We start from the raw sequence: 14,612 nt of genomic DNA on the forward strand, positions 1-14,612 counted from the left end.
GGTACCTGGCGGATCCAGACTGCCAGATTCGGGAGGATGCGGTGCCTGGATTGATCTTGGCTACGTCAGCAGAGAGCAGACTTCAGTCCACTCTCTGCTGAAAACAGGTCACAGGAGTGCAATACGAATTGCACTCCTGTGACCCAGAGAAGAAGTCCAGCCGAATGAGCTCCTTTAATCAAAAGCATCTATAAAAAAATATTCCTCACGACAAAGTGAAAAGTGGGCTACATGTTAAATATCAATTCAGACCATGGGTGCCAGAAGTCAGGTATTAATTTGTTGTACAGGTCACTGCGCACAGTTACTTTCCTTTAGCTGCATGCCTAGTGCTTGCTTGTACAATGAAACTAGATAGACAAGAGATTTTATTTGGATTGCTTCTGAAAAACAAAATCTAGGCTGGCAAATGCTACAGAAAATAAAAACGGAAAAAAACTAAAGACATTTAGATTTGACATCAGAAAATCATCAGTTATCTTAGAGAAAGTTTAGAAGCAAAATCATGACTCTTGCTTGTGATTTTAATCTGGTTTATGACCAGGAGTTTTATGTCGTTTTTTTATAGTTTGTTAGTATTGGGTTAATTATGATTTTCGGCAATGCTAGAGAAAGTAGTGTACTATTTTTATTTTGGTAGTTTGATTCTTTTTTTCCCCAATTCTGTTTTATTTATTCTACTTTGTATTTTAATAGTATGGATGGTTTATTGGAGTATAGTTTTAAATTTAGTTTTCTTTGGTAATTGCGGTTATTGGTCATGTTATTGTGTCTTCTATTTATTTTTGTGATTTTGTGTTGTCTTTGTTGATTGTAACTGCATTTAATAATTTTCCTTTGAGATTAATAAAGTATTTTGCATTTGATTAGTTGTCAGAGCAATCCTTGAAGTGATTATAAAAAGTCAGGTGTTTTTTTTTCTGCATTCTTTGTATTAAGATAAAAAGTCTTCTGTGTGCAGCAGCCCCCTAATATTTACATGAGCCCATCTCTGTCCACAAGTGTCTCAGCCATCTGGGACTCTGCCTTCTAAATTGGCTGAGACACATCAGCGGCACCATTGGCTCCCGATGCTGTGAAAGTCAGTCAGCCAGCTAATGAGGGGGAGAAAGGGGGTGGGGTCCTGTCACAGCTTTGAATCGGCTCGGGCGCCCCCATGGCAAGCTGCTTGCTGTGGGGGTACTTACCAGGAGGGAGGAACCAGGAGAGCCAACGAGCTGCACAGAGCAGGTAAGTATAATATATACGAATGAGTGCCCATCAGTGCCGTCTTATCAGTGCCCATTAGTGAAGGAGAAAATAGGAGCAATCTGAGTTCATTGACAGACACAGCCTTCTTAATTCAGAACCATTGGGTTATATCGCCTCCATTAGGAGTAGGACTAGGAAGAGCAAAAAGAACAACCCCCGGCTCCGCCCATGGGCTGTCCTCAGTCCGTATATAACCCCCTCCCTGCTCTAGGTATTCAGTTTAGTAGCAAGCAGTAATAGAAGTATCAAAGCTCCATAGAGGGGTGGGTGCTGTGTCTGTCAATGAACTCAGAGAAACTGATTTTACGGTAAGAAAAAAATCCTATTTTCTCTTTCGTTCCTTGACATATACAGCCTTCTTAATTCAGAACCATTGGGACATCCCAAAGCAGTGCAAAACATGAGGGGTGAGGCAACGAAAAATCCCAAGGCTAACCCAAGAGCCAACCAGGTAACAAGAGCTTTTCCACAGGATAAGCTGGAAAGCAGAACGTTACCCCTTCAAGAGGGAATAGACCCTCTTAAGCAGCAGCTCGCAAAAAATTGTGGCCAAAGGAGGCAGCCACAGATGCCAACCCAGCCACTTCACAGAACTTGTGAAATGTTCACCAACGACCAGAGGCCTCCTAGCAAACCTGCGCAACGGTCTCCTGATGACAGAAGGCCCCGGGAAAGCTCCAAGCGCCCGAGAAGAATGCACTGTAACCAGGAACGGAGGAGAATCCGATCCGACCGAATAGCCCAGAGTCATAATCTGTCGAACTCATCCAGAAAAAAGGTTGCAGAAGCAGCAGACAGCCCCTTTCTTGGCCCATTCCTGAGTACAGGGTGCCTGACCTCCAAACAGACTCAGTGGCTGGCAAATACATCCGAATCCCCGAAAAAAAAAAACACATTCAGGGCAGATAAGGCAAATTCCTTGGGATGTGCTGACCAGGGACACAAGAAAGGCAACACAATGTCCTTATTCAAATGGAAATCCAAGGACGCATCACGGTGATACCCAAACCAGACAAGGACCCCGTCCCTGTGTGCCAACTATAGACCCATAGCCCTCCTGAATTCGGATCTTAAGATTTTCACTCTAAATTACTCTCTGTCCGCCTGAACACAGTTCTCCCTTCCCTTATCCATAAAGATCAGGTGGGCTTTGTCCCACTCCGTCAAGCAGGGGACAACACCAGAAAGAAAATTGACCTGGTGGAGGTGAGGAACAGGGAGGGCCTCCAGTCCCTTCTACTTAGCCTGGATGCAGAAAAGGCATTTGACCGCCTGGGGTGGCCCTTCCTGTTCGCTACGCTGCGCCACGTGGGATTTGGGGGGCCCTTTATGCATGCAATTCGGCACCTATATGCAGAACCCTCCTCTAAGGTTAAAACACCCTTCGCCCCCTCGTCCTCGTTCCTGGTGACTAATGGCACCAGGTAGGGGTGTCCGTTGTCTCCCCTGCTATTTGCGCTATGTGTAGAACCTCTGGCTGCCACGATTCGAGGGAACGCGAGCATCAAGGGCATTATGGTCAGAGATCGGGAGTTTAAGATTTCACTATTTGCGGACGATGTAATCCTGACCCTGACCCAGCCTAGAACATCCCTTCCGAATTTACATGCAGAACTCGACCGATATGGTGCCATTTTGGGATATAAAATTAATGCGTCCAAGTCAGAAGCGCTTCCGCTTAATATGCCGGCGAGCGAGGCGACCCATCTGCAGACGTGCTTCCCGTACACCTGGAAAACTGTGGCCCTGAAGTACTTAGGTATACACATCACACCCAGATTTGGCACACTATATCAGGAGAACTTCCCCCCCCCCCCTTTTCTGATCTATTAGAGCCCTATTCCTACAGTGGAAAAAAACATCATATATCCCTCCTGGGGAGGGTGGCGTCGGTAAAAATGTCTGTCCTTCCTAAGGTCCTATACCTGTTCCAAACACTGCCCATCCCAGTCCCATACGCCCACCTGAGGAAACTTCCAGGTGGACCCTGTTAAAGTTCACCTGGAACTACAAGCGCCATAGGATACCGAGATCGGGCCTGACGGCGCCCCGATCGTGGAGGGGGGGGTCTAGCTTTCCCGGGCCTAGTTAGGCATTACCAAGTGGCCGAGCTTCGGGCCGTAGCATCCTGGTTTACACTACGTTCATACAACAAGTGGACGGAAATTGAGAAACTGTGGTTACCCCCGGTCCATTCCAACAATCTGCTGTGGAGTGCAAACGCGGAGGTAGACCCCGACCGTATGCTGGGCCCGGTATCGACGCTCAGGCGATTGTGGCACAAGCTGCTACCCAATCACAAAACTGGCTTCTGACAGTTCGCTCTTGACCTCCTTTGCTTGCAACCCTAGGTGCGGTGTGTGACAGCCTCACACACCGCATGTCCTTCCCCTGGACATCGCAAAATCTCTTTCATTTTGGCAACCTGGTAGATCCCCTGACCCGTAGACTGCGCCCCTTTGCAGAGTTAGACACAATATGACCTTCCGAGCCGGGAATTCTACGGGTATCTCCAGATACGCCACTATGCCTTAACGATAGCACCTAAACTGCAGTTCTTGTCCCCAACCCCGTTCGAGAGCTTGATCCTGGCGGGCTCGGCTCAAAGGGGGCTGATTTCAGGGATATACACTATACTGAACGCCTGGCCCATGGAGGTAACAGGCAAACATGCGTACATGATTAAATGGGAAAAGGCTCTAGGCGAGGAGATACTCCTGGAACAGTGGCGTGGGATTTGGACACAGGCAGCAAAAAGCTCGATATGCACGCTCTATAAAGAAAATGCCTATAAAATCTTATGCTTCTGGTACATGACCCCAGACATCCTCCACGCCATCTATCCCTCTAGCTCGGACCGTTGTTGTCATTGCCTTGGAGCTAGGGGTACCCTCCTCCACCTTTACTGGAACTGCCCGATGATACTTACTTTCTGGGACTCGGTCCGGCATTTACTAGAACGACTCCTGAACAAACAAATTCCCCCATTACCAAAGTACTTCCTTCTAGGTCTCTCACCACTAAAGGTCCCGCCCCCGTATAAGAAGCTGGCCAATCACATCCTTACGGCAGCGAAATGCTTGGTGGCGTTGCATTGGAAACGCCGCTTCCCCCCCTCCACATGAGGCCCTATATGCCTGGATTAAGGACGTAGAGACCATGGAAAAAACGACCGCCAGGCTGCGGGACCGGATGGAGGCACATGACGCTGTCTGGGAGCTGTGGCACCGCCGGGAGGACCCGCCTTGAGACGGTATGTGGCCGAGGTGATGACACTCTCTCCTTACCCTGTCCCCCTACTCTTTCCCCCCTTTTCCTCTCCCTGTTCTTCTCTTATTTTCGCTTCTCTCTCCCTCCATGACTTTGGAGTCCGTTAATGACTTCGACTGATGTGATACTCAGCTGTTAGGCTTCTTGATCACTTTAGCCACAACACACAGGCAGCCCATATAGACGAGGGCAAGTTAACACCCAGCCACATTGGCGCCATCGGAAACGATAGACAAACTGATACTGCAGACTACAGTAAGCAAAGGTATTGAGTGCCCTCTGTATTGATAGTACTGTGCCCTCTTCAAATATTTTTTTCTCTTCTATTCGTGTTGTCTATATCTGCATCCTTCCCTTTCTAGAAGACTGAGTTATGTATGCACTAACTTTTTTTTTATCAATAAAATTGTTATTGGAAATCCAAGGATGGAACTTATGGAAAGAAAGGCGAAGCCCCACCTTAACCTGGGTAAGGTGAATGACAAGATAACACCTCAAAGAAAGAGGATGAATGCCCGGTGACTCACTCAAACTCAATGGATCCAAAACAGAACTCCTTATCCTTCACGGAAATCTAATTCTAGGACCACATGGACACCACCGACCATCCTTCGACAAACCATCAACCCAAGCAACAAAGCCAAAAGCCTCGGAGTCATCTTTGACTCAGACATGACGATGGATGCACAGATAGGAGCAGTAGTCAGCGGTTCCCACCATTTTCTCTGCATGCTATGTAGACGTATCCCCTTCATCCCGGAAGAGGATAGAGCAGTAGTGGTTGGAACAATCATCAATTCCCAACTCACTACGCGAACTCCCTCTACTTAGGACTACCGAAATACCAGAGATTTTGTGTATACAAGTCGTCCAGAACACGGCAGCCAGACTGGTAACAGGTAAAAAAACGTGGGAACCAATCTCCCCGGTCTTGAGGTCCCTCCACTGGCTAGCCGTAAAGGATCGGATCACATTCAAGACACACTGCATCACCCACAAATGCGCACAAGGAAACGTTCCGCTTCAAATCTAAGGGAGAACGAAGATTTGCAGTCCAAGGACCTCGGCTTTGGAATGCTCTACCCACGACCATTCGCATGGAAGAAAAGAATCGGGCTTTCAGGAAAAAACAAAAGACCCACCTCTTCTGAAGGATCAGCACGGCTCTGGACACAAAGCGCCTTGAGGAGATTTGGTTCGCATTTGCTAGCGCTATACAAGTTACTCACTCACGCACACCAGGATAAATGCGCTTTCCCCATCTGGAGGTAAAACCTCCTAGAAGGTAGCCTCCCTAGCCATCAGCAGAGTTGGAGCTGCAGCACCTGGCTCAACACAGCCAGGCCATTAAACGTAGAGACTCTAAAGCAGGATGGTAAACTGGTCCTTGGGACAGTAGATCCTACATGAGAGGCAGTCGCCAAAGAACGTTGGTACCCAGGCGCACCCGTTCGGCATACCCAGACCAACGGGACCCATCCGGAGCCAATAGAACGACCGGAATCCCTGCAGCCATGACCCTGGTCAAAAAGCCACAACAGAAGCTGGAGGAGAAGAAAGACAGAGCAAACGTCACTGGAGCCATGGGCCACCCGAGGCGCCAGAAGATCCTGTGACCTTGCCAGAAACCATGGTACCGTCCTGTTGAGCCAGGGAGTAAGCAGATCTACTTCAGGAGTGCCCCAGTGGATGACAAAACCGATGAAACACAGCCCAGTGAAGGGCCTACCCGTGGTCCAACCAACTGAGGTATCCGTTTGATAGCATACCACTCCTGAAAAACGTACGCCAGAAAAGGTCCCAATTAATGTACCATGCCCTCCATCCTTTAGACTGTCAAGATTGTACAGCCCCCCGTGGAAAACAGCCAGAAGTCTGGCGACAACGCCCCTTGGAAGCAAAACAAGAGACTCTTTAGCGGAATACAGCCGGAAAACTATCTAGTAACCGGACAAAATCAAGACGCAATATGATGTCATTCAGGGTCCCCCCCAGATACCTGTCTAAGCACCACTGAGAAAACAGAGCTCAGCAACCAGGGGAACCTAGAGACAGGGAGTTCCACTACGGGAGGAACAGTCCACTTCTGAAGGAGGGACTCCCCGAAGGGTACCGTACAGCAAGTGTCTTTGGAAACACAAAGACACTTTTGACAACATCGTCCATGAGGACTGAGAGTATCCAAATAAGAGGGAGAACGGAACGCCCTCGCCACGCAAGACGGCTTATCCAAATGGGTATCGGCCCTCTGCCGCAGCCAAAGCTGCATCCCCCATCTTGAAAAGGTTCCCGCACAGAAGTAATAAGCACGACAACCAACGTCCCTACGTGCACTACTGCAGTCATCCTCACTCTCTGACAGGAGTGAATGAACGGGGAACGGTTTTAACCCTTTCTCGGCCGCTATCGGGAGTGAAGGGGCAGACCGCTCCGCTAGTCATCGAATAACGCAGCAAAATTGACGGTAAAAGCTTTACTGCCGATGCTGCCCCAGTGTGAAAGGGGCCTTAGGATTAGGGTTGTCACAATACCTCTTTAACCACTTCAGGCCCGGAAGAATTTACCCCCTTCTTGACCAGAGCACCCTTTGAGATACGGCCCCCTGTCACTTTAACTGACAATTGCGACGTTGCACCCAAACAAAAATGACGGTCCTTTTTTCACCACAAATAGAGCTTTCTTTTGGTGGTATTTGATCACCTCTGCGTTTATTTTTTTGCTATATTGTACTAAATAGCGCCCCCCCCCAAAAAAAATATAAAAAAAAAAAAGTTTCCTCAGTTTAAGCCGAAACGTATTCTTCTATCTTATTCTTCTTCTTCTATTAACGTATATTGATTGGTTTGTGCAAAAGTTATCACGTCCACAAAATAGGGCATAGATTTATGGTATTTTTTTTATAATTTTTTTTTTTTACTAGTAATGGCAGCGATCAGCGATTTTACATTATGGCGGCACACATCAGACACTTTTGACACTATTTTGGGACCATTTATACAGTGCTATAAAAAATGCACCGATTACTGTGTAAATGACACAGCAGGGAAGGGGTTAAACGCTAGGGGGCGATCAAGGGGTTAAGTGTGTCCTAGAGAGTGATTCTAACTGTGGGGGATGGGCTACCACTGACATGACAGATCACTGCTTCCGATGACCCCTGTCATGTCACTAGGCAGAACAGGGAAATGCCTTGTTGTTTACATAGGTATGCCCACTATGCAGCGATTTAAAGGGGACGTACCTGTACGCCCATTTGCGCAGCCGTGCCATTGTGCCGACGTATATCGGCATGCGGTTAAGACAGAGTTTAGGTACCGATTACCGACACTTTTTTTAATGTCATGTGACAGTGGTATTAATATGCAGCACTGATGAGGCGTGGACTGTCATTAGTTATTTTAACATTTTTTTTTTGTTTACAAGTACTCGGGCAAATGCTCGGTATCGATACTAGTATCCGTATCGGGACAGGCCAGGCCAGGGACAATCGCAGAGTGGCCACTGCTACCCCAAGAGGCTGAGATTCCACTGCACCCACAGCCTCTGCTACTCCTTGGCTCCATCCATCTAATGCAACTTCACTGCACCTGCATTCTCCCTTTCTTTTAGGCCTTCAGAGTATCCACAGCCTCAGCTGCCCTTGCATCCTCCACTTCATCACAGCCTCAACATCTCTGCACCCAAAGCCCCCCATGCATCCAGTCTAAATGTCCACCAAGCCATCTCTGAACTCACAGTCTCCAAATGCTCTCCTTCCCCTTGGCACCAACCCCCCTCTTGCAAGTACATGTTGCATGATCTGAGGGTAGTTAGCAACTAAGCTCAAACTCCCAGGAGGGGGCCCCTGATGGAACATCAGTTACCTCTAAAACTCAACTCACATGGGAAGCAGTCGCAGAGGGGAGCAGAGTCCACATACTGGTTTTCCCCTTATGCAGTTTCTGAGACAGCCAATAGGCTGCAGGGCCATCCATTCAAAAAGAACCATGCGAGATTACACATGTGCAATGGGAAGCCAGCTGCTGTTCCTCAGGAGGCCACAGCTGCCTCCCTCCCGCAGCTCCAGGGACCCACAGTGGTAAGAAGTGCCAGCTGCAGGGACACAGTGCTGGACCCCAGGCACTAGTAAGTACCTGATCTTTATAAGTCAGCAGCTACAGTTTATAGTTGCTGACAAAAAATGTATTAGAAAATAACACTGAAATTCCTCTTCAAGTACAGTATATATGTTTTGACACAGCATTGTGGTAAAAGAATGGACCTAAATAGCCAAGCTTTGACTTTTGATCTGCTTTAAAGCAGGTTTTTTTTATTTATTTATTAAAGTCAGCAGCTACAAACACTGCAGCTGCTGACTTAATAAGGACACTTACCTGTCCTAGGCGCCTGCAAAATCATTCCCCTGGCGCCCCCCCCCCCCCCCGAGGCTGATCCCTCGATCGCGGCAGGTCCCCACACCACCATCCTCACTAAGGGAAACAGGCAGTGAAGCCTTGCAGCTTTACTGCCTGTTTCCTACTGCGTATGCGCAAGTCACGCTTTGTGAATGGGCCGGCTGCTCTCTGGGATACACACAGTTCCCAGAAGGCAGCGCGCCCCATTGACCAGAACAAACCGCGAGTAGGACGAGGAAGAAGACCTGCCAAGGACTAGGAAGAGGCAGATTAGGAACTTCCGCATAGCAACCGCTATTTCTGGCAAATTTTCTTAATGAACTTTTTTTTTCAGGGTGGAACTCCACTTTAAGTAGATAATCGCACATAAACTTAAAATACACAGTAGGAAGTGATTTTTTCCTTTCCTTGGTACCTGAGGAAAATGAAGATAGCTTTACGGTACGACACGCCATCTAACTGCTCATGAAAGTCCAGGAACGGCTTGATTGTGTCAATAAGTCCTTTATGCATCTTGTCCATCTCATCAAATATGAATATGGATCGAGGACATTTGGTGACGTTTCCACGAATCCATGACTGTATCTGATCCTGAATGATGGAAGAGGACCTTGGTATTAACATAGGACTGTATAAAACAAATTACCGTATACATAGTTATAGAATGCAGTCATCTAAAGACCCTTAAAGGCCAAGTTCACCTTTTCACGCATTTCCCTTTTCATAATGAATACAAGCCTTTTCTGTCCATCCCAATGTGCTTAGATATTATACTAGTTCATGGCAACTTTCAGTTAGCACTTCTGCTCAGAACAAAAAAAAAAACAAAAAAAAAACAAAAAAAAGCTTCAGAGCCCTGACATCTGTATCATCATGTGACTATCCAGGAAATTTCATATCCTATCATCCACTGATTTACTGCAACACAATATAGGGCATGTTTTTACCTCTGGACCACTTTTCTTTTTATTTACTCCCAAATCACATTATTTTCAATGGTGCCCGTTCACATCAGTGTGCCCTGTGTGGCGTGATTTTGGAAAAAGTTATTGTACCTACTTTGGTGTGATTAACGGTGCATTTTGGCCCAACAGAATATGCAAACCACATCCAAAACGCAACTCAGTCGCATAATCCCACTGAAATCGGATTGCAGTAGTGTGAACCTAACCTTACAATGGGTACTAAGGTTTCTATGGAATCCATAGTGAACTGTATGCGTATATTTCTATGCCACTGGATAATCTCTACTATAGCCATGTCCTTTCCTTACATGTGGAATATCTGTTCTTCTATGCCATTTTTGTAAACTGTTAACATTTTCTAAATAAACAGCTACATTTAAAAAAACAAAAAAAAGGGGGGGGGGTGGGAGTGTGAAGAAAGGCCAGCTTCGTTTTGAGCTCCAAAACACAAATGGTGGAAGAGAGACTGCAGAGAAAATGTAACTAAATCAATAAGAGCCCTTTCACACAGAGGCGCGTAAAAACATACCCTAAAACACCGGGCCCTTTTCAATTGCTTTTGAAGTGTTAGCAGTGCGCTTTTTTGAAGGTCACATGACTCAAAAGAATCAATGGAGAGGTGCGCTTTTGAGGCAATTTTTTTAGCGCTCCAAAAGATGTTGCTTGCAGAAGTTTTTTACTGCCCTGCCCCAGTGTCAAAGATTTTAATGGAAATAGGTTTTCCCTAAATTTTCAGGTGCCTATTCTAGCGTGAAAGCGCCTTAGTGTGAAAGATCTAAGGTTCATGGAGGAAAGGTTTACAAAACTATTACCCATCAAGTTTTATAGAGGGAGATCTTATGGTTTAATATAAAAATACCCATGTAGAAGATTCAGTTGAATGTTCACTACAATAGACATTCCTATCCTTGTGATAGGGATATTCTTCCAACGGGACTGATTATATCAAATAAAGTAAATTTGGATGTTTAAAACAATATAAAAAGGAGGTTCCAACATTCTTAAATTGACAGTAGGTTCAGGCACTTATCCGATTGGCTGGGATTAGCAAGTAATTTCCCCCCCCCCCCCATTAAAGAAATTGGACAATGCTTTCACATGGGAAAAATCTTTTTGGTCTTATCTCTGAATTAACTAGGGATTCAGAGGACTTTGTCCTTAAAGGATAAATAGCTGTACATAAAGGGGTTGATTTACTGAAGGCAAATAACTGTTCACTATGCTCTGGAGAAAATGTCCTTGTGAATGTCCAGAGTGAAACTGCACTTGTAAAGTGAACCCCAAAGTCTAATATAAATACACACACATACATTGAAGTCAATGGATAAGAAAATATATCATTCCGCATTGACTTCAATGGGATGCAATACCGAATGCGGCCAGAGGTGGGTGGGGGGGGGGGGGCGCCGGAGAGCCTCAGGAACAGCCAAAAAGGCCCAAGGACACTTCGGCTGACCTTGGCAAACATCGGAAAAGCACGGAAACTGAGTATTTTCGTGTGTATTTCCGAGCATTGCCAAACTGCGGCGATCGTTGCTGTTCGGCTCGGCTCCTGCGCCCCCGTACCTCAGGCCAAATGCGGTACTGCAGGCCTATTTAGGCTCTGCTCGGCTCCTGCGACCCCGTACCTTAGTCCAAATGGAGTACTGCAGAGATATTTAGCTTAAATTCTGCTCGTCTTGCGAGTCACTCGCAAACCAAGTCGGAATTAAAAAAAAATAATAATTGCTCTCAAACCAAGCTACTCTTAATCCGAGGTTCCACTGTACTCCAGAATGTTATGAAGAGTGATTGGATGAATTGAAATTCATTGAAAAGTCCCATAAAATACATTTCCACTGCATTTGTTAAGAAGACTTCAGGGCAAGATCTAAAAACACTGAAGCAGCAGACTTTGTGAAAATTTATATTTGTGTCACTCTCAAAACTTGGTCACAGCTGTACACACACACACACACAGTAACAAATACTCATTACCCTGCCTTATAAAGACCAGGGCGTTATTAAGTGGAGTTCTATAAATTGTGACAATTTATGAGATTTACAAAAGTAAGGGCACCTTGTATCGATCAATTAATTTTTCGTGTGGGAAATGGAAAGTTGACACAAAAAGATGGACAAATTTGCTGCTCATCCCCTTCCCATGAATGTTCTTTGTGATGATTTTGCTGATGAAGTTCTTGCCGGTGCCGGTCCAGCCATGCAGGGATAGAGCCAGGGGCGTCTGGGGGTTTTTAGTGTTCATAAACCCTTTGACTGCTCGGAAGATGACATCACGGGCCAGGTGCTGACCAATCAGTTTATTTTCCAAGTCTTCCTTAAAAGCTGATAAATAAGAAGTGTTACAGTGGAATGTACAATGGATTACCAAGCTAATAAAATGCAAAAATAATAATCTGTGAAAACATTCCAGGTACATCTTTGTTCCTATAAACTTAATTTCTCCTCCCACCTGTTTAGAGAATTTCTCAGGTTTATCTTTTTTTGCGCTCCAGTAGGAAATGAACTTCCAAAGTCCTATAATGACTCGGTTTTATACATTTTCTTCTTCTAAAAGAAGCCTGCAGGGTAGTACCCCATTGATGTAGGCCAGGGGTCCTGAAACTATGGCCCTCCAGTTGTTCAGGAACTACAATTCCCATCATGCTCAGTCATGTCTGTGAATGTCAGAGTTTTACAATGCTTCATGGGATGTGTAGTTCTGCAACAGCTGGAGGGCCGTAGTTTGAAGATCCCTGATGTAGCCGTTTCCTCCAGTTCTAAGTTTCCCATGAGTTAGAAGTGGAACCTTTATGAAGTGGACCCCCCCCCCCCCCCCCCGTAGGGGCTGCTAAGTGATGTGTGTGGCCCACCTATCACACTGCCCAGCCCGACATTCACTTCCCAGTCACTTTGAGACAATAAAACGGTCCGTGTTTTTGTTTTACTAGGGAATTTAATTTGGATGGGGTAAGGGGATTATGAGATGCCCAGCAAATTATATATCCATCAATTGGTGGACTGTATATCAATCAATTGCAGCAACAATGTACATCAATTGGTGGATTGTATATCAATTGGGACAACTATGTACAAGTTACTACTCCAATCTCCACCAGCATTTTCCTTGCTTCTCTTAACTCCCAGGAACAGCTAGCACATTTAAAGTTAGGCCAGGCGCTGGCTCAGCCAGGCCATAGCAATTGCCTTTTGCAGGCAGGGGCCGCAGGCCCCTATGGTGTAACAAGAAATGAAAAGTCTTTAGTGCTAGCAGTGGCGGCTGGTGAAGATTTAGGATGAGGGGGCGCAAGTGCCGCCATGTTTGGCCCCTCCCATTTCTCATAAGCCACACCCCTTTAGGAACCACCCACTCTTTCCCCTTATTCCACTCAGTGTCAGGAGTATACAGCCCCAGCATCACAGGACAAAGTATACAGCCCCAGCATCACAGGACAGAGTATACAGCCCCAGCATCACAGGACAGAGTATACAGCCCCAGCATCACAGGACAGAGTATACAGCCCCAGCATCACAGATCATGGTATATAGCGCAGCCTTACAGATCGCGCAAACAAATGATTTTTTTTTTAGTAAATCACATACATCTGCATTCTACAACCTGTAGATCGCACATATCTGCAACCTGTATATAGCACACATCTGCATTCTGCAACCTGTAAATCGCACAAATCTGCATTCTACACCCTGTAAATCGCACATATCTGCAACCTGTATATAGCACACATCTGCATTCTGCAACCCCCCCAATCAGGTCAGCTACAGTGCTACACTATACACATGGCAGGGGGGTGGTGGACACAGCAATCACCCCCCCTCTGACCAGCACAGGGTGGCAGGGCAGACAGACACGCTCCTCCAGACGACAGACTCTTCTTCTTACAACACTACTACAAGTCCCAGCATTGGAAAAAATAAAGCCATGACCACTTATCATCCTTCGAGTTTTAAGTTACAATCTGCTAGGTCCCTGGCTGATTTAGTTCCCCATGTATGAGTGGGACTACAATACTAGCATCATAGAAATCTGGTGCATGCAATTCCCAATTATGGGACTACAAGTCCCAGCATCGCACGGGCACCCATCCTCCTTGGAGCCCTATACTATAACCTGCCTGGACTTGTAGTTCTCCACCCTCTCCTGAAGAGATCAGGTTAACCTATTGCATACCAGCCTGCTGAGATGTGTAGTTCTCCATTCTCTCCCTCCTAAGACTCTGGTTCATGCAATTCTCTTAGGCATGGAAACTCTGCCACTTTGGAGCAATATGCTATAACCTGCTGGGACTTGTAGTTCTTCATCCTCTGCTAGGTTCTGCAGGTTCATGCTATAGCCCATGTTTGGGACTACAAGTCCCAGCATCACATGTGTACCCATCTATGTTGGAGCCCTATAGTATTTCTTGCTGGGACTTGTAGTTCTTCATCTTCTGCTAGGTTCTGCAGGTTCATGCTATAGCCCACGTATGGGACTACAAGTCCCAGCATCACATGTGTACCCATCTATGTTGGAGCCCTATACTATTGCTTGCTGGGACTTGTAGTTCTCCAGCCTCTCCCTCCTAAGACTCTGGTTCATGCAAGTCCCAGCATCGCATGGAAACTCAGCCACTTTGGAGCAATATGCTATAACCTGCTGGGACTTGTAGTTCTTCATCCTCTGCTAGGTTCTGCAGGTTCATGCTATAGCTCATGTATGGGACTACAGTCCCAGCATCGCATGACCACTTATTTA

The 14,612-nt window shown here is 46.3% G+C and overlaps 1 protein-coding gene across 1 annotated transcript in view; it reads right to left on the reverse strand.

The window, feature by feature from the left end:
* LOC120914150 (torsin-1B-like) overlaps nt 1-14,612 on the reverse strand; it is a 36,823-nt gene that overhangs the window by 3,372 nt on the left and 18,839 nt on the right. The window contains exons 2-3 of the mRNA XM_040324670.1: nt 11,940-12,205; nt 9,331-9,506 (exon numbers count right to left, since the gene is read on the reverse strand). Of these exons, the coding sequence (XP_040180604.1) occupies nt 9,331-9,506; nt 11,940-12,205 (442 nt within the window). The remainder of the gene's footprint in view (nt 1-9,330; nt 9,507-11,939; nt 12,206-14,612) is intronic.

The sequence above is a fragment of the Rana temporaria genome, chromosome 9 (assembly GCF_905171775.1).
Source record: "Rana temporaria chromosome 9, aRanTem1.1, whole genome shotgun sequence".
Lineage (NCBI taxonomy): Eukaryota > Metazoa > Chordata > Amphibia > Anura > Ranidae > Rana > Rana temporaria.